Raw genomic sequence first — 24,572 nt, 5'->3', positions numbered from 1 at the left:
ACTGTTAGATCTCAGCACAGAGACATGAAAATAAAGTACCATTTATGTTAATTAGCTAGATTTAGTCGTATTTCATAATGTGTGTATTTCGAAACATCATGTTGTACATAATATATGCAATTTTATTTGTCAATTAAAAAATAGAAAATATTCAATAAATGCTAATTACTTTTCTGGAAACAGAAGGAAGAGAGGGGAGAGAGGAAGGGAGGGAGGGAAGATGGAAGGAAGGGAGGGAGGGAGGGAGGGAGGGAAAGAAAGTACAATTTATGTCCTAAGGTCTGTGAGAGAAGGCCAAAAATGTTTAACGCCCTCACAGTAACCAAATTGCTCAAGAAACATCAGGAGAAATAAAAGCTCTGAGAAAATTACTGTCAAGTCTTCACCAGTAAATGAAGAGTTCATGCTACTTCCTTAGAATGGCAAGATGTATGGCATGTATGGCATTTAATTGATGATTAAAAAAAGAAACAACTTTCGTGAACCTTATTATGTGAAAAATAGTAAATTGAAAACAAGCATTGCGATCTACTTTATTCCAATCCAGTTCTTGCTGAAAACATTTTAAAAGCCCCTTACTTTATTAGAACCAAGCCCACTGGGATGACACTGCTAATCTAAAGGGAATCATCTGGAAAAAAACTACTGGAAAACCAAAATATTTCTAGTAATATTATAAACAACTGCCGTTCTCTCACTGAAAAAAGGTCTGTCATAAAGAAAAACATGAGACTACATGAAATGAAATGTATTTATAAAGATTATGAATACTCCTAGCCCTAGAGAATCTTGTTGAGGGCTGCTTTTAGTGATCTTCTTCCTGGCAGGACGTAGGTCTCAGCTATCAAATATGTAGCTGTACGGTGGTTTTGATCAACTGTCCGTGAAGTGTCACCTCCACACTGGAAGTTTATTCTAAAGTCTGCCGCAATGCTGACAACCCAGCCCATGGAACCAGGGCTGTGCTGCAGCTGGGCGTGCTTCTCTAACTTCTAGAATGATGCAATTATTATTCTCAGGAATTTCTACAGTACTTTCTGGCTTCTGAACATGGCCCAACATAGTAGCAGTTTGTGCAGTCAACTTGTAGCAAATTTTTAATGTAACAATACAATTTATACCAAATATTACTTAAATCTAAGATTATGGTACAAGTCAAGTGAGATCAACCTAGATATACATGCTACATGGAGTAGCATAGGCCCAGTGGTTAATGGGTTATGGCTATGTAGTAAGAGAGAAGTGAGCTTCAAGTTCTGCCACTTATACACTGTACTGTCTGGAACCAGGTCTGCAAAATGAAGACAGTAATATTCATCTCACAGAATTACACCAGAGATGCTTAGTCCAGTACCAAGCTCAATGGATGGTAATAACAGTTGCTATTACTTAACAATTATTATTTGTATTCTTCTTTCATCAATTTTGCTCAATAATTTAATAGCCAAATGCATTAGGGATCCTATTTGGTTTCTTCTTCAGTAACTGGAATGATGAGAATAATCAAACTGGTTCTAGTGACAATCTCATAATCTAAGCATCAAATAAAGCCCAGAGGAGAATCAAAAGGCAGAGGAATCTTCCTAGGCTACTCTATCACCTAGGAATCTGCCTCTTTAGGATCTCAAAGCAAAGAGCTAAGCTCTAAGCAGCACAGGAGCAGAGGGCATCCCATGATGACAATTTCTTTTGCCTTTGTCATGCTCTTAATGGCAGAGTAGGTTTCGTGATGAACCTGTCTCTGCCATGTGTGGGCACCACATGGCACTGTGGGAAAAATTCATAGTTAAAACTCTGTTTTCCACTCCATAATGTCTGAGACTTAATCACACTGCTCCAAATGAAACAGTATTATTGCTTCATTGTTTTGTTTTGATTTTTAAAGACAGGGATACAAGATCACTTACACAATGCATACACAAATATTTGGATATGAAAGGACATTCCCTAAAGCATAATCCCACTTCCCAAAAGAGGTTGTTCTTGTGATCTTTTCATTTTTGTTTGCTCCTACTGCCCTGTTTTTGTATGTTACAGTGTTTAAAACCTTTAATGAGAAAACAACTTATAAGTAGTTTAGCACAAAATAATAAATAAGCAGTAACAAAATTAAGAATAGAGGTTTATTATTTGGAAAATGTTTAAGATCTCCAAACATTTTAGTCACCTCAAGTTTCAAGTTGACTTAAATAAATATAATTTTTAAAAAATGTAACCAAGAGAACTATGAATATAAAGAGAAAAAAGTCATAATTACTCAAGAACCTATTAAAAATTACAGGATATTTTCTAATTGAAAACTCAAAGAACCCTACCCAATGCATGAAAAAATATACAGAAAATGTCTAAAACTGCTTAAGGAAGTTGATGAACTTTATAAGTTCCTATCCTGTTTCTGCTTTCTACTGTTTCCTACTATACTTTTTTTAGTTATTTTTTGATGGCATTATTTATTCTTTTACTGATAACTAGTCTCCTCACACCTCTTTCTAATGAAAATCTCATCAGAACAAAAGTTACATTTTCAATGAATCCTTTAAACATCTATCTTAAAAGACAAGTTTATTATTCCATTCTCATCATTCTCTTGAATGATTACAGGCGACATGTCCTTGGCATATTTCTTCTCAGTCATAAAAGATCTTGGCTATTCAGAACTCCTGAGGAATAATATATATTATACATAATACATATATGTATAATATATATATATGTATAGTATGGAAATGCAAATACAGTGTAACCTTATGTTAAAGTCAGATTAACTGTTGTCAGCTCATGATACCGTGTGCTGCCTTGAAGACACACCACAGTGTTTGGGGATAACTGATCCTACAGTAAATGGCCCTCAATTGTTGTGTTTCATGAGCTTGTATGTTAGCTTCCTGGAGTTTTGCTTTTTCTTCTGTTTTTGTTTGTTGTCACTTTGAGGTCGCTGTCTGAAATGGCATTCTTACCCCTATTTTTCTACTTCAACTACAGACTGGAGAAGCAAGTTATTATATGGAAAGAAAAAGTAAAAAGATAAATGAGTTTTACTTGGTGGCCCTTTTAACAACTATACTGGCCTATTCCTAGTTTCTTGGAAATAACCCATGTTAAGGCACTCAATATATTGTAAAGTACTGAATAAATTTTGCTAATATTTTGGACAGGCAATGTTACTAAATGGGTGAAAACTTGCAGGATGAGAATATTCTGAACATGTATTTAACCCACAAAGCACCATGACGTATTATTTCTTGTAACACCCTGCTATACGGGAAACTGAGGCATAAGTAGTTTATAGGTTAGAGAGCATTAATGTCATTACTGCACTTCAAATTAACTAGTATTTAATTTTTTGATCTCATTTCATCTTTTAATTTTTAACCATAAAGAAAAAATATAATAATTGACATTGAGCACTTACCATTTTCTAAGTGATTTACATGCTGTAGCTCATTTAATGTTCTCAATATCCCCACGAAGTAAGCACTATTACTATCTCTGCTTTACAGATGAGGAAACTGAGGCACAGAGCAGTTGGGCAGCTTTTAAGGTTACATAACTTGTCAATTTCAGAGCTGAGTCATGAGACCACTTTAGCGCCACCAAGCTGGTGAGTGATCAATGGTTATTAATATATCTGGAAGCCCAAACTATTCATATATAATTTTACACCATTTGTCCAATTTTTTCTGGGAAAACACACCATTTACTAAGTTTGCCAAATTATAAATATTCAGATCAAAGGCTAATCAACTGAAACTTTATATTAATTTATATACGAGTCTCTTCTCTTTTTCAAAATTCTTAGTGATAGGAGTGAAGACAAATTTCTCTTAAAAAAAAGCATTCCCCTTTTATTGTGACCATGCATTTGGGTTTCTCATTTTAAACATCAGCGTCTGAGAGGTTACAGAAGATAACATCTAAAGCAAACTGGCATGAAGTGGCTGCCAAAGCTGCTGCTATTATTACAGACATTTAAAAGCCCCCAGTTTCCTCAAATGTCAAGGATAAAGTGGACTCAAACATCTTCAAGATCCCTTCCAGTTCCAGACTTCTATGGATCTCAAAACAGAAGGTCAAGGGTCTCTCAAAACATACCTTGAGTATTCTTGAGGATATGGGGAGGAGTACCAGGTGTGAATTTCATACTTCCCAAACTCAATGACAGAGGGACAGCGGACTTGTGGATCAGGGGGACCAGTCACTCCAACTTTCTGTGCAGTCAAAAAATACATTCAAAAGTCAGCTAAATTAGACACACTGAGATAACAAAGTTCTGAATCTAAATGTTGTCTTCTCAGGACTCCAAAGGAGAAACACAAAAACAAAAACAAAGCTAGAACAAGCTAACATATTTTGAAATAAGCTATATTATTCCTTAAATAGAGCACCCAGATGAAGAATAAAAATGCTAATAAATCTCTTGGAAACAAATGCATTTGGTGTTCCTGCATTTCTACATTTAATAACACTAAAAATATTTTCCTCAACTAAACTCACTCTTAATGACTTAATATTAAAGAGAAACTGCTGATACTTGGAGATACAAGATAAAGGATAATTTACAAGTAAGGGAGAGGGACACTGCATATTTGCTGAAGTCCTACCACACTGCCTCTGCTGACAACAATGGAGATGCCCTACTGAACACATAAGCACACAAAGGATGATTTTCTAGTTTAGGAAAGTAGATATAAAACCCCGTCTCTATTACAAAAATACAAAAAACTAGCCAGGCGAGGTGTCAGGCGCCTGTAGTCCCAGCTACTCGGGAGGCTGAGGCAGGAGAATGGCGTAAACCCGGGAGGTGGAGCTTGCAGTGAGCTGAGATCCGGCCACTGCACTCCAGCCCGGGCGACAGAGCAAGACTCCGTCTCAAAAAAAAAAAAAAAAGAGAAATACAAAAAGAATCAGACAAAACAATTATCAAGAGAGTCTTCATTTTATACTATGCCTAAAATTCCCTTCATTACTAGCTCTGCACAGATTTAACCAAAGAAAAAGATAGTCTGTTACATATAGACCTTCTTTTTTCTACCTTCTCTTTACCATGAAAACAATCTATACGCCCCTCATCCCTGCAATAATCTGAATTACACTATCCAAACAGAGAATAACTTTTAAAGCCTTTATGACTTCCCTGACTTTCCGGATCAGAAATTCAAACCTAAGTACGTAGCTCAAGAAAACGAAGGCTGTCAAGGGTCTTGACACGTTAACTCAAGGGCAACGTGACTTGCTCTGCACCCAATCTAGCAACAGATACATATACACACTCATGTCTATGTGTGTGCATGCAGATTTATCATGGATGCTCTATAAATACTAATTGACAAGCAAAAGACAAAGAGTTTAACCTAACCAAATACAAGTATTAATAACTCTTCCCCAAAAGGACAACTGAAATTATCCTTCAATTTTATGCTTCAAAGACCACTAAGACGGCCAGGCGCGGTGGCTCAAGCCTGTAATCCCAGCACTTTGGGAGGCTGAGGTGGGCGGATCACGAGGTCAGGAGATTGAGACCATCCTGGCTAACATGGTGAAACCCCGTCTCTACTAAAAATACAAAAAACTAGCCAGGCGAGGTGGCAGGCGCCTGTAGTCCCAGCTACTTGGGAGGCTGAGGCAGGAGAATGGCGGAATCCGGGAGGCGGAGCTTGCAGTGAGCTGAGATCCGGCCACTGCACTCCAGCCTGGGCAACAGAGTGAGACACCGTCTCAAAAAAAAAAAAAAAAAAAAAGGCCACTAAGAGATTAGTAAAAATTCCTTGTTAGAGCATGCAGATACACACACATATTTTATAACAAACTAAAAAGAACAGAGATTTTTATTCATTGGTTTTACATAAATTCGTTTCTGAAAAAGAAGTCTCTTCACCACTTCACCATAACTCATTGGAGAACTCTGGTCTTTCTAACCGTTCTCTTTTATAAAAGGCCAAGGGACTTGAACTCAGGTTTCATACTGGAATGTAGCCAAGTGAAACCTCAAGCTCTTCCTTAGACACCTCAAAACAAAAGACAAACATCTGTTTGTGGGATGAATTGTGTTATAACACCAACAAGTACTGGGGCTCCTCCAAATACAAAAACAAAAACAATAAAGAATACATAACACAGAGTTAAAGAAAGATTTCTTTCATTTCTCAAAACCCAAACAGAACTTTATAAAAAGATTTTTTAAAGGCTGGTCTTGAAACCACATTCTAGAATCAACTACTCTAACTCATAAAGTAGTATCTTTTCATCTATCTTCACAGCTCAAAGTAGTAACAACAGTATAGGAAACTTTCAAAATAACCAAATACCAGAAACCAGATCTAACTTCCTGAGGCAAGGATCAGATAGAAAGCCCGAAAGTCAAGGTCAGGCACCTGCTGCAGCACTGCCTGTTGCTTGAGGGTGTTCCCATCAGCTGCCAGCTGCTCTTCTAGGCGGATGCCCGATGTGAAAGTGGATATCCAGTTCCAGTACAGCTGTTTGCACATCACCACAACTACGCACGTCTGTCCAGAATGGGACCTGTGGGAGGTTCCCCTCTGCCCACATCCGCCCTTAACCTTTGCACGGCGAAACGCTCCTGCACATGCGCTCATGTGCGAGCCCGCCTCCACTCCCAGTTCTCCTGAGCAAGCCTCCACAGCAAGGGTGTTTCCTCTTATGAAGGTTTAAAAATTAGCAAGGCTCTCTACACAGGGAGGAAGAAATGGCTACCTAGAAACCACTCATTCCAGTCCTAACCAAACTCAAACTGTCATATCTGAACTATAAGGTTACCTTTGCTAGGTCATTTTATTTTAACATTTCAGCAAAAGTATGTTTTTGTTAAACATGTTACTTTCCAAAGTGGCAGGTGTCTAATATAAATAACCAAGGGCACAAAATATATTTAAATGTTTAACTCAAGTTCTGCCACTTCATGTCCTCCTCATCTAAATATGCCAAATTCTTTAAAAGAAGACATATGTTCCAGGCCAGAACTGACCTTTTAATCTAAGAAAACTAACGGGGGGGCGCGGCGGCAAGGGGGCAGATTAAATGCACCAGTAATTGGGCTAAACTAAAAGAAAACTTTATGCCTACTGCTAGATAATAAAGTTTTTATTACCACCGGTTTATATGAAAAGATTATTAGTCTTCTACAAAAAAATTAAGCTTCCATTAAATGACTCATCTAACTCCAATATCTAACATTAAAATGGCCATTCTTGCAGTATCTCCAACTCTGGATTTGGTAGGGACACCAAAATTGTGTAAATAATTTAACAATTTTTGTAAACACAGAGCTGCTGCCTTCCCCCATCTGTCCACTGGAGCACTCTCATTTGCTCTTACCTCTCCATTCCCCATGGGGGTGTAATGTTTTGAGGAGAGAGAGGGGTAGCCCTTTGTTATCAGTGTGAGGCTAGGAAATGTGGGGAGAAGAGATGTCTTTTTGGCATTTGAACATTTTCACACAGAAACACTATAGTAAGTAATTCCATTCATTAGGGATTAAGTTACATGATGAAAGAGGTATGAAAGAACGAATTCACATGCTCCACAACAGAGAGAGCATGAATTTAAGGACTAGATCGAAGCAGCGTTTGTGGAGCACCTACTGTGCTAGACTCTGACCTGAGCCTTATGTCATTACCTCCTTTGGTCCCCACAATCCATCCTTCAAAGTAGAAAACAATATACCCACTCTGCAGATGAAAAAATAAGCCTCAGAGAGGTTAAGAGGCAAAAGCACTAGGGCAGGAATGGCAAGTGAAGCATAAAGACAGAAAAGAATGACATGGGTTGAGATGTGACGGAAGTAGAGATAGCCCTCAACTAATTCTTCCCTAAATTCCCAAAGTTTGTAAGTTTTTAAAACCTGGAACATGGTTTTCCAAAGAAATGAAGCTGCAAGTCCACAAACTCTTAATCCAAAACCCTTGGACTAGAGTAGAATGTGTTTTGGAATTCTGATATTTTCTGATTTTATAGAAGCATTAGTACATACATGTGTATAGTACATGCATGTGTATAGCCCTAGTAGGATTTGGGGCACCCCATAATCAGACACACTAAAATTTCTTTAGCAAAGCATACGAATATTCACATTAACTAGCATAAGTAAGGAATATAAATAGTCTCACGTCAGGTCAGATCATGTTTTGCCAGTAACTCAGTTCAGGTCAAGTGGGACCTTACTGCAAAATGAGTTGGAAAAAAATTTCTTTCCATTCTTCAAAGAAGATATACAGATGGTCAATAAGCTCATGAAAAGATGCTCAACATCACTAATAATTAAGAAAATGTAAATCAAACCACAATCAGATACTACTTCACACCCATTAGGATGGTTATTATTTTTAAATGTAAAACACCAGAAAATAACAGATGTTGGTGAAGATGTGGAAATACCAGAACCCTTGTCCCATTGCTGGTGGGAATATAAAATGGCACAGCTGCTGTGGAAAACAGTATGATGGTTCCTCAAAAAAGTAAACAGAATTACCACATAATCTAGCAATTCCACTGCTGAGTATAGCCCCCAAAGACCTCAAAGTAGTTCTTTGTATATGGGTATCTATTTGTACACCCATGTTCATAGCAGCACTATTTACAATAACCAAAAGGTGGAAACAATCCAAGTATCCACTGACGGATGAATGGATAAACCAAAAGTGGTACATACATAGAACGGAATATTCTCCAGCCTTAACGAGGAAGGCAATGGTCGGGCACTGGTGGCTCACTCCTGTAATCCCAGCACTTTGGGAGGCCGAGGTCACGAGGTCAAGAGATTGAGACCATCCTGGCCAACATGGTGAAACCTCGACTCTACTAAAAATACAACAATGAGCTGGGTGTGGTGGCACATGCCTGTAGTCCCAGCTACTCGGAAGGCTGACGCAGAAGAATTGCTTGAACCTGGGAGGCAGAGGTTGCAATGAGCCAAGACTGCATCACTGCACTCCAGCCTGGGCAACAGTGCAAGACTTGGTCTTATTAAAAAAAAAGAAAAAAAGATAAAAGGAAGGCAATTCTGACACAGACTAAAATACAGATGAACCTTGGGGACATTATGCTAAGTGAAAGAGCCAGACACAAAAGGACAAATATCGTATAATTCTACTTATGGTACCTAGAGTAGACAAATAAATAAAGGCAGAAGACAGAATGATGTTTACCAGGGGCGGGGGGGATTCAGAGTTGTTTAATGGGTACACAGTTCCAGTTTTGCAAGATGAAAAAGTTCTGGAAATAGATGATGGTGATGATTGCATAACAAGGTGAATGTCTTTAATGCCACCAAATTGTAACACTTAAAAATGGTCTGGGGCGAGGCGCGGTGGCTCACACCTGTAATCCCAGCACTTTGGGAGACCGAGGTGGGCGGATCATGACGTCAGGAGATCAAGACCATCCTGTGAATGGTGAAACCTCGTCTCTACCAAAAATACAAAAACTTAGCCGGGCATGGTGGCGAGCGCCTGTAGTCCCAGCTACTCAGGAGGCTGAGGCGGGAGAATAGCATGAACCCGGGAGGTGGAGCTTGCAGTGAGTCGAGATTGTACCACTGCACTCCAGCCTGGCCAACAGAGCAAGACTCCGTCTCAAAAAAAAAAAAAAAAAAAAGTCTGGTTAGGCCAGGCGCAGTGACTCATGCCTGCAATCCCAGCACTTTGGAAGGCCAAGTTGGGTGGATCACGACATCAGGAGACTGAGACCATCCTGGCTAACACGGTGAAACCCCCTCTCTACTAAATATACAAAAAATCAGCCGGGCATGGTGGCAGGCACCTGTAGTCCCAGCTACTCGGGAGGCTGAGGCAGGAGAATGGCATGAATCCGGGAGGCGGAGCTTGCAGTGAGCTGAGATGGCACCACTGCACTCTAGCCTGGGTGACAAGAGTGAGAATCTGTCTCAGAGAAGAGAAGAGAAGAGAAGAGAAGAGAAGAGAAGAGAAGAGAAGAGAAGAGAAGAGAAGAGAAGAGAAGAGAAGAGAAAAGAGAAGAGAAGAGAAGAGAAGAGGAGAAAAGAAAAGTCTGGTTAAAATAACTTTTATGTTGCCACAACGATTTTTTTTCAATTTTTGAGGACTCCTTAGATTTCAGGATTCTGGATATTGTGACCTGTATAAACATTGATACCTAGCTAAGCCACAAATGCTCAAGACACTATATACTACTTCCTATCTTTCCCTTTTCCTAAGCCTTTTTGCTCTATACTCAGACTTCTCTTTATCCATCTCCTTTGCTAGTTTTTTTACTATAAAATATTGACAAAATCTAGAATTCTGTCCTCAGCCATCTTATCTTTTCCATCCGGAGGACCCATAATCCAGTGCTTCCATCAGTTTTCCACTCTCCTCACGCCCTCCTTTCTCTCTACACAGCTTAGATTCTAAGGTTTTTCCCTGTAATTCCACCCTTTGCAGAGACCTTTAACTCTCTTGCTTCTCTTCTAATTTAACAACAAAATCCTAACCCCTATTAAATTCAACTCTTCACATAATCCAAGTTATTACCTCAATGTGAACATGGGTGGAGAAAAACAGAGAATCACGCTACCCAGTCTCACATTATACTCCTACCCACAAACCTCAAGCAGGTCCTGATGCTTCCTACTCTACTCTCCTGTTCTGAAAGACAACTGCATCCTTTCTCCTCTGCTCGAGACTCCAACACTGCTTATTCCACCACCTTCACTTTCAGCCCATGCTTTTGCTTCCTACTGCACTAATTTTTTTTTTTTTGAGACAGAGTCTCGCTCTGTCGCCCAGGCTGGAGTGCAGTGGCCAGATCTCAGCTCACTGCAAGCTCCGCCTCCTGGGTTCCCGCCATTCTCCTGCCTCAGCCTCCGGAGTAGCTGGGACTACAGGCTCCCGCCACCTCGCCCGGCTAGTTTTTTGTATTTTTTAGTAGAGACGGGGTTTCACCGTGTTAGCCAGGATGGTCTCGATCTCCTGACCTCGTGATCCGCCCGTCTCGGCCTCCCAAAGTGCTGGGATTACAGGCTTGAGCCACCGCGCCCGGCCCCTACTGCACTAAACTGGACAAAATCAAAAGAAAACTTCCGCAATTTTTCCCACCCACATCGGTCTGCCTCCACCTTTGTGCCACACATCCTGCCTTTCACCAATACAGTGGATAGAGATAGAGCTCCTGAGCCTACAGCTTCCCATGAGATAACATCTTCCTGCTCCCTAGCCAAAGAACATCACCCAACAGTTCCCCCCCATCTTCTGCATCATCAGCTTTTTTCCCTCTACCAGGGCATTCCATCAGCATACAAAGAGCTGTTATTCCTTCCATATTAAAAAAAACAAAAAAAAGGGCGCGGGAGGCATGGTGGCTCACCCTGTAATCCTAGCACTTTGGGAGGCAGAGATGGGCGGATCACAAGGTCAAGAGATTGAGACCATCCCTGGCCAACATGGTGAAACCCCATCCCTACTAAAAATACAAAATACAAAAATTAGTTGGCAGTGGTGGCGTCCACCTGTAGTACCAGCTACTCGGGAGGCTGAGGCAGGCCCTTGAACCCAGGAGGCAGATGTTGCAGTGAGCTGAGATGGTGCCACTGCACTATAGCCTGGTGACAGAGCGAGACTGAATCTCAAAAAAAAAGGGTATCTTCTTTAGCCCTCACAGCTCTATCCAACTCTCCCTTTCTCTGCTCCTAATTACTGTAAAAAACCTCAAAAGAGTGGCCACATATTACTACTATAACCAATTTCTCCTTCCATTCTTTTTTGAACCCACTCCAATTATCTCTTCACCCTCCCCTGTCCCCATCATGGAAACAGTTTCTCAAGATTACTTCCTTGTTGCTAAGCTGGACAGTCAATTTTCAGTTCTCATCTTACTTGGTCTATTTGCAGAATTTAAAAACTGATCCTTCCTTCTTACAACACATTCTTCACTTAGCTTCTAAGGAACTACACCTTCATGGTTTTTTTCCTACTTCACTGGCCATTCCTTCTCAGTTTCTCCAATCTCTAAAAGTTGGAATAACCTAGACTCAAAGTTCTTCTCTTCTCCCTTGGTGATCTCATCTAGTCTCGTTTTTCAAAAAAAACAGCCTACTTGCTGGTGAGCCCTGAATTGAAATTTTCAGCCCAGACCTGTGTTCTGGCTGTGTTCAGACTGTGTTCTGGCATCGTCTCGGATTCTCTGCTTTCACAATGCATCAACATATCCCAATGGGTCTACCTTCAAAACATAATAGGGAATTCCAATTCCACTACAACCACCACAATCCAAAACACCACGTCTCTTACTTCAATAATTTTAAGAGTCTCCTGAAGTTCTCCCTGCTTCTATACTGCCCTCCATCCCCCACCCCGACCCCCGCCCCACCTCAATCTACACCGGAGCCAGAGTAATCCTGTTAAAACAAAAGTCACTCTTCTGCTCAAAACCCTCCCAGGGTTCCTATCTCATTCAGAGTAAAAGTCAAAGTCCTTACAACAGCCAAGAAGACCCTACAAAAGCCAGCCTTCCATTACCTTTCTGTCCTTGCCATCTGCTATTTTGAGCCTTACCTGGCTCTAATCACATCGGCTTCCTTGTACTTCTTTGATCATGCACAAATCGTGACTCAGGGTCTTTGCATTTCCTGTTCCTATGCCTGGAATGTTATTCTCCCGTTACCTACGTGTTTCATCCCCTCACCTCCTTCAGGTTTTTGCTAAATGTCAGAAAGACAGTCCCCAACCAACCAATTTAACATTGCACACATTAATCCTCTCCCTCTGAATTCTCCCTCTTCCTCCCCTGCGTTTTCTCCATAACACTACCACATGGCATACCATTTATTTTACCCCATTCCAACCCAAACTAAACTGTTAGCTCCCAAGAGTAAGGAATTTTTTTTTTAAATGTTTTGTTCACTGCTAAATCTCTAGTGCTTGGAACATAGTAACCACTACTCAGTAATATTTATTATTAGATAAACATTATCCAAGACAAAAACTTTATCAACAATCACCTGTGTGCTGGTAACATGGCAAATCTCCTACCCGAGGTCTCCTGTATATACATGTACACAACCATCTACCAAAGTTCTCCACTTTAGATTTCACACAGTCCCACACCTATGTAAGCATGGTCTCTTCTTCCATTTAAATATGCTCCTCTTCCTATATTCCTACATGTAATATCATCATCTACTCCAAATAGAACACTAGAAGACCTACTTGGTTCTGCCCTCTCCTTCAATCCTAACTCCCAATCCAACAGTAGTCTTTTCCATTCTATCTTAAGTCTTTCTCAAAATGATTATCTATCTCTGTCTCCTATCTATCTCTTCTACCTTCATTTAGGCCCTAGTCACTTTTAATTTGGACTGTTGGAATCATCTGACTGGTCCCTTGCTCAGGTGTTCTCCAATCCATTGCTCACAGTATCACCAGAGTTGAGTTTCTAAAATGCAAATATGTCATCCACTTTTTAGAAATTCTTTAGCAGTTCCCCAAGAGCTATTTAGCTACTATTTAACTACTTTAAAGAACTACTTTACCTACAAGATTAAGTAAAAACTCCTTAATATGAAACACAAAATCTTCATGATCTAGTACCTTTCCAATCTCATCTCTTGTTTGAACTCCAACCAACTACCCACAGCTCCAAGAATACAAGATTTCTCACACCCAAACTTTCTACTAGAAATGCCTTCTCACTCTTCTCCAATAGTAAACTCTTACTCATCCCTTCAACACCCTACACAAATGTCACCTCCTCTACGAAGACTTAAAATTGTAGTTAACCACAATAACTAAAAATAGAACAATAGGCCGGGCGCGGTGGCTCAAGCCTGTAATCCCAGCACTTTGGGAGGCCGAGACGGGCGGATCACGAGGTCAGGAGATCGAGACCATCCTGGCTAACATGGTGAAACCCCGTCTCTACTAAAAAAAAATACAAAAAACTAGCCGGGCGAGGTGGTGGGCGCCTGTGGTCCCAGCTACTCGGGAGGCTGAGGCAGGAGAATGGCGTAAACCTGGGAGGCAGAGCTTGCAGTGAGCTGAGATCTGGCCACTGCACTCCAGCCTGGGCGACAGAGCTAGACTCCGTCTCAAAAAAAAAAAAAAAATAGAACAATAACATCCCTAGATGTCTTCCTGTTCATTCTCACTGCAACTTTTGCATATCTCCATAGTAATACTATATCATAAATTAAGCAGTTAAGAATTAAGGCCATGGTGTCAGAATACCAGGGTTCAAATATTGACTCTGAAACTTAACAATTCATAACTCTAGGTAAAATAATCCTTCTAATGTTTCCATTTCTTCATTTGTAAAATAAGGCCAAGTAATTAAAAACAAAGTTGCATTAAATGAAACAAATATATAATGCTGAATATAGTATTTGGCATACAGTAAGAGGGTTATCTATTACTAACCACATGGCTTTAATTACTCTTTTATTCAACAGTCCCCCTTATCCACCCACTGGGAATACACTGTTCCAAAACTCACAGTGAACGCCTGAAAATTGCAGATAGTATTAAATGTTATACAAGTTGAGTATACCTAATCTGACAATCTGAAACCTGAAATGCTGCAAAATCTGAAACGTTCTGAGCACTAATGACACTCAAACGAAATGCTCATTAGAACATTGCAGATTTTTGAATTCAGGATGCTCAACTACTAAGCATATGATGCAAATACTCCAAAATCTGGGGAAAAAAAAATTCAAAATCCAAACACTTCTGGTGCCAAGCATTTTGGATAAGGGATATTCAACCTGTATATACTATGTTTTTTCTTATACATCCATACCTATGATAACATTTAATTTATAGATTAGGCACAGAAAGAGATTAACAACAATAACTAAAAATAGGACAATTACAACGATGTACTGTAATAAAAGTTACGTGAATTGTGGTCTGTCTCAAAATATCCCACTGCACAGTATGCACCCTTCTGATGATGATGAGGAGGAGGAGGAGATAATGATGATAATAAAATTCAGACCTTGGCTAACCAAGGGTGACTGAAACCACGGAAACCAAAACCACATATAAAAGCGGGATTAGGAGATAGGGTGATTATTGGCCGATCAGATGAACAAATATTTGAGGACCTACTACATGCAAGTCACACTGTGGAGATGACATAGAAAACATAGTATCTGCCTATAAAGGTGTTGTAAGACAGGCAGTCCTTGTTTTTGATGGCACTGTTAATGGAAACAGGTACACATGAGAATTGTGTCCTTGCTTCTGAGGTGACAGATTTGACTTTAGTTCTGATATGCATGGGTTTTGTGTGTGTGTTGTAATGAAACTTTATTTACGAACACTGACATTTTTCACATAATTTTCATATGTCCCTAAATATTATTCTTTTTATTTTTGTCCAACTATTTAAAAATATGAAAACAATCCTTAACTTGTAGGTCATACAAAACAGGCCGTGGATGGGACTGGGCCCCGGGCCGTATTTTGCCAACCCTAACACAGGTGAAGCAGTTTCTAAGCTGTATGCCCTCAAAAACGACTTTTGGCATTACCTTTATGAGTCTTTTTATTATTCAAAACATCCTCTTATCTAGCCAAGATGAACTTTCCCAGCTGGCTTAAAACCACTTTCTTTATTACAGTAAGCCAGAGAACCTAGAAGTCATCTTTGATCATCTCCTGTTCCTTCAATCTACCTTAGTTCAATAAGCATGGGTTTCAGTTAATATTGCACCATGCAAAGTGAGGAATGGCTGGAGTTTAGTTTGAGATAAAACAGGGTGGAACATCTGTTGGGCAATGGTAAGTAATACATTGAATTACTAGTATTAAGCTGCATTTTGGAGGGTTTTGAAAGCTAGTAACAAGATGTTAGTTTCGGCATGACAGGATTTTAAGGTACCCCCCATGACATCTTTTTGCTGTTAAGTGATTTCTCTTTGATATTGCTGAAAGTAGGCATGGGAAGTGGGGGGATGTTTAGTGTGTTATTTACCCATTAAACGTAAGTCACACATTAAAGGCTGCATAGATGTATTTTTAGTTCACTGGATAATTTAGTACAACATTACTTATTAAGATAGTAGTTAAGAGCCTGGGAACTAGAAAAAGCTAGCACAGTTCAAATCCTATCTCATTGAGTCACCTTAGTTGGGCAAGTCACTATTAGATTTGTTGAAAAGATTAAACGAGTTGATATTTGCACAGAACTTAGAGCACTATGCCATTCATGCAGTGAGTGCCAGACAAATGTGAGTTTCTGCTTGCTATCTCAGTGGCAGGTTCTTGGAATACACAGATAATATATCTTTGCCCTCCAGCTGGAATTATTTATAGTAGTCTCCCCTTATCCCCAGCTTTGCTTTCCGAGGTACTAGTTATCTGTCGTCAGCCTCAGTGCAAATTTTATCATCTGACACCGTCAGGGGAGTGACTACAGTACAATAGTACAGTAAGAGATTTAGAGACCACATTCATATAACTTTTATTACAGTACACTGTTAAAATTGTTTTATTATTTTATTATGCCTAATTTATAAATTAAACTTTAGCATAGGTATGTATGTATAGGAAAAAACACAACACAGTACAAACAGGGTTCAGTACAGTCCCCGGTTTCAGGCATCTACTGGGGATCTTGGAGCGTATCACTGGTGGGTAAGCAGGGACTCCTGTATAGTAGTCATTTCTTCCTCAAAGCTGAAGTTAATGTTGTTTACTCCATCTGATAGGCCCTAGTTCTCTCCATCTACCTAAATCCTCATCATTCCTGAGGCCTGATGCTTCTGTGATCATCTCAGATTGCACCAATCTTCACACATTTTTTTTTTTTTTTTTTTTTTTTGAGACGGAGTCTCGCTCTGTCGCCCAGGTTGGAGTGCAGTGGCCGGATCTCAGTTGACTGCAAGCTCCGCCTCCCGGGTTCACGCCATGCTCCTGCCTCAGCCTCCTGAGTAGCTGGGACTACAGGCGCCCGCCACCTCGCCCGGCTCATTTTTTGTATTTTTAGTAGAGACAGGATTTCACCGTGTTAGCCAGGATGGTCTCGATCTCCTGACCTCGTGATCCGCCCGTCTCGGCCTCCCAAAGTGCTGGGATTACAGGCTTTAGCCACCGCGCCTGGCAATTTTCACACATTTTAGTATACTGTGAACATCTGAGACAAGTCTGAATCATTTAATACAGCAATGCACTATGTTTCATTGGTACTCTAAGCTACTGTCTGCTGTGTATCTTCCTAAGAACCTTTACCTACCTGCATTTAGCACATGCCTAATGATTTTGCTACTCCTGTAACATCCTGCATACAGAATGCAGGATGTTACTGTGATTAAGGGTACAGAATTGGAAGTCACACAGGCCTAAGTTTTAATTTCGGCTGCACTATTACTAGCATAAAAACTTACAGGAAGTCACTGAACTAAAAGTGCTGGTTTCCTCATATGTAAAATGGCATAACACCTCTACACCATGGGATTAATAAAGTTGTTGAACCTAGCTTACTATATTTTTAATAATGATTTAATTCTTCAAGCAAAGAAGAAATTTTAATAACCCACACAGATTTCAAAAATGCTCTGAAACTTCCCAGAACCACACAAAAACCAAAGGAATCCTTCAAAATCAGAAAGCATTAAAATTTGTATGAAAATACAATGTGCTCTTTGATATTTTATGTAAAAATCACTCTATATATTTCAAGAAGGCTGTCACGCTCCACTGGAATGAACTGAATACAAATGCTTCTTTCTACTGATAGAGCCTTTTAAGAAAAGTAATTTCTCCAAGCTCGTAAGATCATAGTTGAAATAAAATTCTACAACAAAAACCTATACTACTAAATTTTTATGCTTCCACTTTTGTATCCAGAGGTGGCTCTTTTTCATGGAAGTGTATGTTGTATAGATAATGATGGAACACAGTACTAGGCAAACTACATCCATACTTACCCTACTGCCTGCAATAGTTTTTTTAAAAAATCAAAACCAATGAGTGGCTGACTCCTTTTGATATAAATCTTGCTCAACATTTCAATTATCTTTGACTTAGATAACGTTCCATGCAAAGTTTGTTTATTCATGATAGTCCCTTCCAGACTATAAGCTCTAAGAGAACAGAAATTATGTCTTTCTGATAGCCCCTATACATAGCATAGTTTCTAGAACATAGCAGGCACTCAATAAACAATGTGTTATTAGTTGGATGGATTCTAATATTGATTCCTTTATCATATATCTTTTGCTGATGCTGCTGTAAGACTACCAAAGACCCTGTAATAAAATCTTCCTCCAAATTTTTTGAAACACAGGTTCTAGCAGCTTCTAAGCTATATCTATGCTCTAAAAGTGACTTTCTGCACTGTATTTATGAATCTTTTTATTATTCAAAATGTCCTCTAGTCAACATGAACTTTCCCAAGTAGCTTCAAATCACTTTCATTATTAAGTCAGAGAACCGCCGGGCGTGGTGGCTCAAGCCTGTAATCCCAGCACTTTGGGAGGCCGAGACGGGCGGATCACGAGGTCAGGAGATCGAGACCATCCTGGCTAACATGGTGAAACCCCGTCTCTACTAAAAAATACAAAAAGTCAGAGAACCTGGAAGTCATCTTTGATCATCTCTTGCTCCCTCAAGCTACACAGTAAACTCATCACTAAGTTCTGCTGATTCCATCTCCAAAATACATCTAAATCCATCGACTTCTCTCCCTTTTCTACCACCACCCCTCTAGTCCTAGCTAACACTTTTCTCATCCTGATCACTGGAAAAGCCTGCAAAGTGGTTTCCCAGCTTCCACTTTTGCTTAATTCTAAACCACTCTTTATGCAGTAGCCAAGAAAAACCATTTTTTAATAAAATTGATCTTGCTGTTTGCTAAAAACCATTCAATGTCTTTCCATTGCAATTACGATAAAAACCCCAATCCTAACTTCTGGACTTAGTCTAGCTTCACCTTGTGCAACTCTTCTGTTCACAGTACTTGAGTTACACTGAACTTCAGTTCCTCAAGTTTATCAACTACTTTAACTCCCTTATATGTTTACATAGGCAGTCCCCTTGTCTCTGAAATATTCTTCTCTAGCTCTTTACTCCGCTGACTTTTGAATAATCTTTTGGAACTATGTATAAATTGTTACTTCTTCCCTTCTCATAAACATTCCAACCCCAATCCTCAGCACCGTAGCCCAGCTCGTCAGAATCCCTCACTGCATTCTTATTTCCTTCCTACTATCAGTTTGTAAGTACAGTTTTATTTTTATAAGTGTTTATTATCTGTCTATTTGTGAAACTAAAAGCTTCAATGAAGGCAGAGTCTGTGTCTTTTTGTTTGCCCTATAGTGCTGGTACCAAAGAAGGTGCATGATGCTAATGAATAAGCCTCATGGAGAAATAGCAACATCATCAGAATTTCAGGGCACTGCCAACAAGAATAAGCATGAATTAGACTTCCAAGATTTAGCTGTTTATTTCCTTGGTGCCAATACATACACAGACAATGCTGGGTTTAATAAAATGCTAGTAAGAAACATAGGATTAGCCCAATTACCATCAATAAGCATTTACACTGTCTCCCCAAGCCTCAGCAGGGCTTAGCACCTCGTTTAACTCTCTTTGGTCATCCTTCTTGCACCTTTCTATTATTTCAACCCCTGCCCCATTTCTCCCAGAAGAAAATTTCATTCAATATCCTCCATTCATTAAGCAAGTATTTACTGAGGCTTTACTATATTCCAAGTACTCAGTAGACAGCAGTGACCAAAAAGAAAGTCCTCGTTCTCAAGGCACTTACATTCTAGAAATAAAAAATTTAAATTCAAGAGGTGATAGGTACTATGCAGAAAAAGCAGGCATGTCAGGGGACAGAGGGACAAAATGGGCTGTAAGCTATCTTCGTGTGGGAGTCAGGAATGTCTCTCTGGTAAGATGACATATGAGCAAGACAAATGGAATGGGCAGTGAACCTACCAAATCATTGACTCTAGAGGAAGGGCCATCGAGGCAAGGTGCAGCAACTGCAAAGGCCCAAGGCAGGCGTGCTTGGGGTGTTTGAGGAAGAGGCAGCGGCTGTGGCTGGAGTAGCCTGAGAGCAAGAAGAGCAGCCAAAGAGGGAGGCAGGCACAAGATCATACACAGCCTTGGAGATGAGAGAACAGACTTTTTTTTTTTTTTTTTTAATTCTAAAGAAGAACAAAAGACATGAAAGGTTTTCTGGGCAAGGGAGGAGTATAATCCAACTTATGTTTGAAAATAATTACCCTGGCCCCCGTGTAAAGAAAATAGGAAGTGGGGTAGGAGCAAAAGCAGAAGCAAGTTTAGTCTGGAGGCAATTATAGCAGCCTAAGCCAGCGATGACGGTGGGTTGGCAGTAGCAAATACAGACATATTCTGAAGGCAGAACCATTAGGATTTGCTGATGGACTGAAAGTGAAGTATGACAGAGAAAAAAAAAAATCAAGATGACATCTCTGTGGCCCTAAGCAAGTACAGGATAGAGCTACCATTTACTCTCGTTTACCACTAAAAAGCCAGGATCTATGGCTACAACAGTAAGAGACTAGAACATCTTGCTATGGCCAGAAGTAAATAAAAATGATGATGATGTGTTAAAAGGACACAGGAGCTTCTAGAAAGGTGTTCCCCTCTGCCTAAATCTGGAACAATTTAAGCATCAAAATAAACACTAATATAGCAATGGATTATAACCCATAAAATAATCTATGAGTTTAAATAAAATGAATAAATAGGAAGAAGAAAAAGCTTCTTCTTACAGTAGAATGCCAATTAATAAATGCCAAAGAAATGATAGAACTAGAAAATAATGTTTGGCCACCAACAAAGTAAATGATTCAGGCAAGAATCATCTCTGGATGCTAAATGTGGTAGACAAAAGTTTGATAAAAAACAGGATATTTGCATTTCTGTCTCAAAGTATGTGCCCCCAAGATATTTAATTATAGCTAGAAAGTAATAATGTTAGAGAAGAAACATGGACACCACCTAAACCAGGTGGTCACTGTTAGCAGCACTTGTGATGAGAACTTGGATACTGCATGCCTTCTGATGTGACACACTGAGGAGGACACAGCACACCTGTGGAATTTTCTAAGCATGAAAAATAAAACAAGCTCGAAGTGATGACATTCTATAAAATAAATGACCTGTGCACTTCAAAACTGTCAAGGTCATGAAAGATAAAGACTGAGGAACTGTTCCCAATTGGAAGGAGACTAGAGAGACGTGATAACTCAATTAGACAATAGTGCTTCATTTGTGTTAAATTCCTGATTTGACAACTGGACCATGGTCATGTATGAGAACATTTTTGTTTTTAGGAAATATACATAAATAATTAGGAGTAAAGGGATATTAACATTATGTCTGCAACTTACTCGGGGGAGAAAAAAAAACAACTCTTTCAGTCAGGAAGAACATAATTACTGCCTTCTTTCAGTTCCCACTGAAGTCCATGCAGATTTCTACTAGAGTACCTATAATAACACATTAGCAGGAAAGGAAACAAGCTTTGAGGGCAACTTGCTCAAAGCAGAAGTTAGTAAACGACACATCAAGACTTGAACCCAGGTCCACCTGACTCAAAGCTAATATTTTGTTAAATCATAATACAGCAGAATGCTGAGTAAACGTGTACTGAGTATTTGTACTGCTGTTTTATATTTTCAAAAGTACTCACATAATGACTGACATCAACAGTCTATTCCCCACCACTGGGTCTCTTACTACGAAGAGTTTTCCCTAGAATCCTCGGCATCAGCCTTAGAATTTTTTTTTTTTTTTCTGAGATGGAGTCTCACCCTGTTGCCCAGACTGGAGTGGTGTGGCATGATCTCGGCTCACTGCAACCTCCACCTCCCAGGTTCAAACGATTCTTCTGCCTCAGCCTCCCGAGTAGCTGAGACTACAGGCGTGTGCCACCATGCCCGGCTAATTTTTGTATTTTTAGCAGACGGGGTGGGTTTCACGATGCTGGCCAGGCTGGTCTCGAACTCCTGACCTTGTGATCCACCCGCCTCGGCCTCCCAAAGTGCTGGGATTACAGGAGTGAGCCAGCTACCGCACCCAGCCTAGAAATCCTTCTTTTCAAGATAAGAGATAGAGAACTTGGCTTACATGGTACATTTGTTGGTGGCAAAGAAGGAAAAGACAAAAAATAAATGAACATAATCTGGAAGAGCCTTTATGATCTGGCCCCTGCACTTTTCCAACGTCACCTCCTGACATTCTCCACACCCTATGTTCTTTATCCTGAGCCATTTTAATTCCCACAATTAAGCATGTTTTCTCTTATCTTCAAGTCTATTCCATCTTCACTTCTGTTCCTTCTGATTATATAAGAACCAACTCTCTACATATCCCTTTAAGGGATATGCACAACTCCTATACATCCTTTAAGGCCCCTCAATGAATCCTCCTCTGACCTCCCCAGGCAGAAGTATAAGTTGGCTTTCCTATTCTCCCAAAACACCAAGTATTCTATAATTGAACTTTTCATGTTAATGACATTATTTATTCAGAAATCTCTTGTATAGTTCAGGGAAAGAATTCAGTCATTCACTGGCATCTCCAGCATCTGGCACATAGACTCTTTGCCTATATAATCTTGCCATGTGTCACAAAGAATTGCAATTTTTTTTTTTTTTAAAGACAGAGTCTCACTGTCACCCAGGCTGGAGTACAGTGGCATGATCTCGGCTCACTGCAACCTCCACTTCCCCAACTCAAGCAATTCTCCTGCCTCAGCCTCCTAAATAGCTGTGACTACAGTTGTGCACCACCATGCCTGGCTAATTTTTCTATTTTTTGTAGAGATGGGGTTTTGCCATGTTGCCCCAGCAACTCCCGGACTCAAGCAATCCACCCACCCTGGCAAAGTGCTAGGATTACAGGCATGAAATATTTCTTGAATTAATAAATACGGGTGCTTTATTATCACTCATGAGAAGCCTGTCTTTTGTTTGTTTTTGGTCAAATCCCAAATTCTTCATATAGTAAGACAAAAATAAACCAAGCTTATTTAATACTGATAGTCAAAGCCTAGTCAAAGCCATGTGCTTATCTGCAAAACCAAAGCAGTTATCCTGGGTTTGAAAGGAATGTTATAACCAGCAGAACTACATATACACACAAACCACCACTATTCTGAGATTAGGCAAACTGCTGTTAGTGCTTAACCCATAATATAATTAATCTGCTGTTTCTCAGCCATGAACAAGTTGCTTGATTGTCCAACCTGCATATCCAACTTTACCTGCAGTGCTTGTTCTTGGATATCACGAAATAATTCCATATCTTTCTCAGTCATGATTTCCTGGCTCCCAAAAAGTCGCTCCTCATTTTCTTGTTTGCCATCCCAGCCATCCTGATTGTCTGCATATAAAAAAAGAGCTCACATGTTAACTATCCTCAGATTAATACATGAACTAGAAAAAATTTCAAGTCTTTATTTAAATTTGAATAACTTAATATATAACAAAGAAGAATATAGCATTAAATTGACTCCTAGAAGAATACTACTTAATAAATATTATTTATGTATTAAATCTGCCTTATAGTGGAAATCCTGAATTGTCTTAAAGCTTCCTAAAAATATTATATAACTAAATTTAAATTTCATTAAAAGATTATATTTTAATACACAGAAAGGCAGACAGAAAAATGGTATAAGGAATATAAATTTCATTTTGAAATAGTATACATTTGACACTTTTAGTATAGGTTTAATGCATTAATGTTCAAAAAAACCTCTTGAGCTACCTTAACTGATGTCAGAAGTACTAACTCCCATCACATTCTGGGTGCCCTTTTAAAGCACAAACTCCACAAACCTGAGGATAACAGATAATCATCATCTGGGTAAATATGAAAACGTATGATAATTATCTACAAAATGATGGAACTTCCTCAAGTGGGTAAAAAACTAGTGAAAAGAGTATTTGGGAATTATGCAGATCATTATTCTTTGCAGTTGAAGATGACACTGCTGATGGGCTCATCTGCTCTTTTTATGAGTATGGCTGAAAAGACCAATTGGTGACAGTTCTTCTCAAGTCAACTGCACATATAGGCCATCTATTATTAACTTAACACAAGAAGAAAAAGGTCAAGGACTCACCGTTGACAACATTCCCAAACTGGAAGAAAAAAGTACAGTCTAAAGGTACTATGTGACTTTAGTGTCCCCTAGTGCATGATGCAGGCACCTCTCTAATACAGCATTCGGTACTTAAACTTTATAATTCATAAAGAAAATGACAGAGCCTATTAAAGCAAATGCTCACACCACTGCCTAAAATTCAATATTGGTTCTCCATATACTTGATACATTTGCTCTAACAATTTCTGTTTCAAAAGCTTTCTAGTAATTTTTCTAATAAACCATCTCCAGTACAAGAGGTTAATTCAAAAATGTCTTTCATTAGGATTTACTTTGAGATTCTTTCCAAGTTTAAACGGATTGCATATTTTCTTAGATAAACATGCTCAGACCAGGAGCTTACTGCAGGCTGATAAAGACATGAAGAGTCTTGAATGCTTAAAGAGTAATTAGCTGATCATCACTATGGTGAAAGACCAATCAATAAAGCATACAAAGGGGACTCTAACAAT

At 39.4% G+C, this 24,572-nt stretch overlaps 1 protein-coding gene across 1 annotated transcript in view; it reads right to left on the bottom strand.

The window, feature by feature from the left end:
• The window catches only part of KAT6A (K(lysine) acetyltransferase 6A), a 122,300-nt gene that overhangs the window by 19,905 nt on the left and 77,823 nt on the right, over positions 1–24,572 (bottom strand). Inside the window, exons 8-9 of the mRNA XM_011960650.1 lie at positions 23,215–23,333; positions 4,093–4,208 (exon numbers count right to left, since the gene is read on the bottom strand). Coding sequence (XP_011816040.1) covers positions 4,093–4,208; positions 23,215–23,333 — 235 coding nt within the window. The remainder of the gene's footprint in view (positions 1–4,092; positions 4,209–23,214; positions 23,334–24,572) is intronic.

The sequence above is a fragment of the Colobus angolensis genome, unplaced genomic scaffold (genome assembly GCF_000951035.1).
Source record: "Colobus angolensis palliatus isolate OR3802 unplaced genomic scaffold, Cang.pa_1.0 Scaffold52, whole genome shotgun sequence".
Taxonomy (NCBI): Eukaryota; Metazoa; Chordata; class Mammalia; order Primates; family Cercopithecidae; genus Colobus; species Colobus angolensis.
Note: the sequence above shows the minus strand (reverse complement) of the source record. Positions and strands in the feature narration are given on the sequence as shown.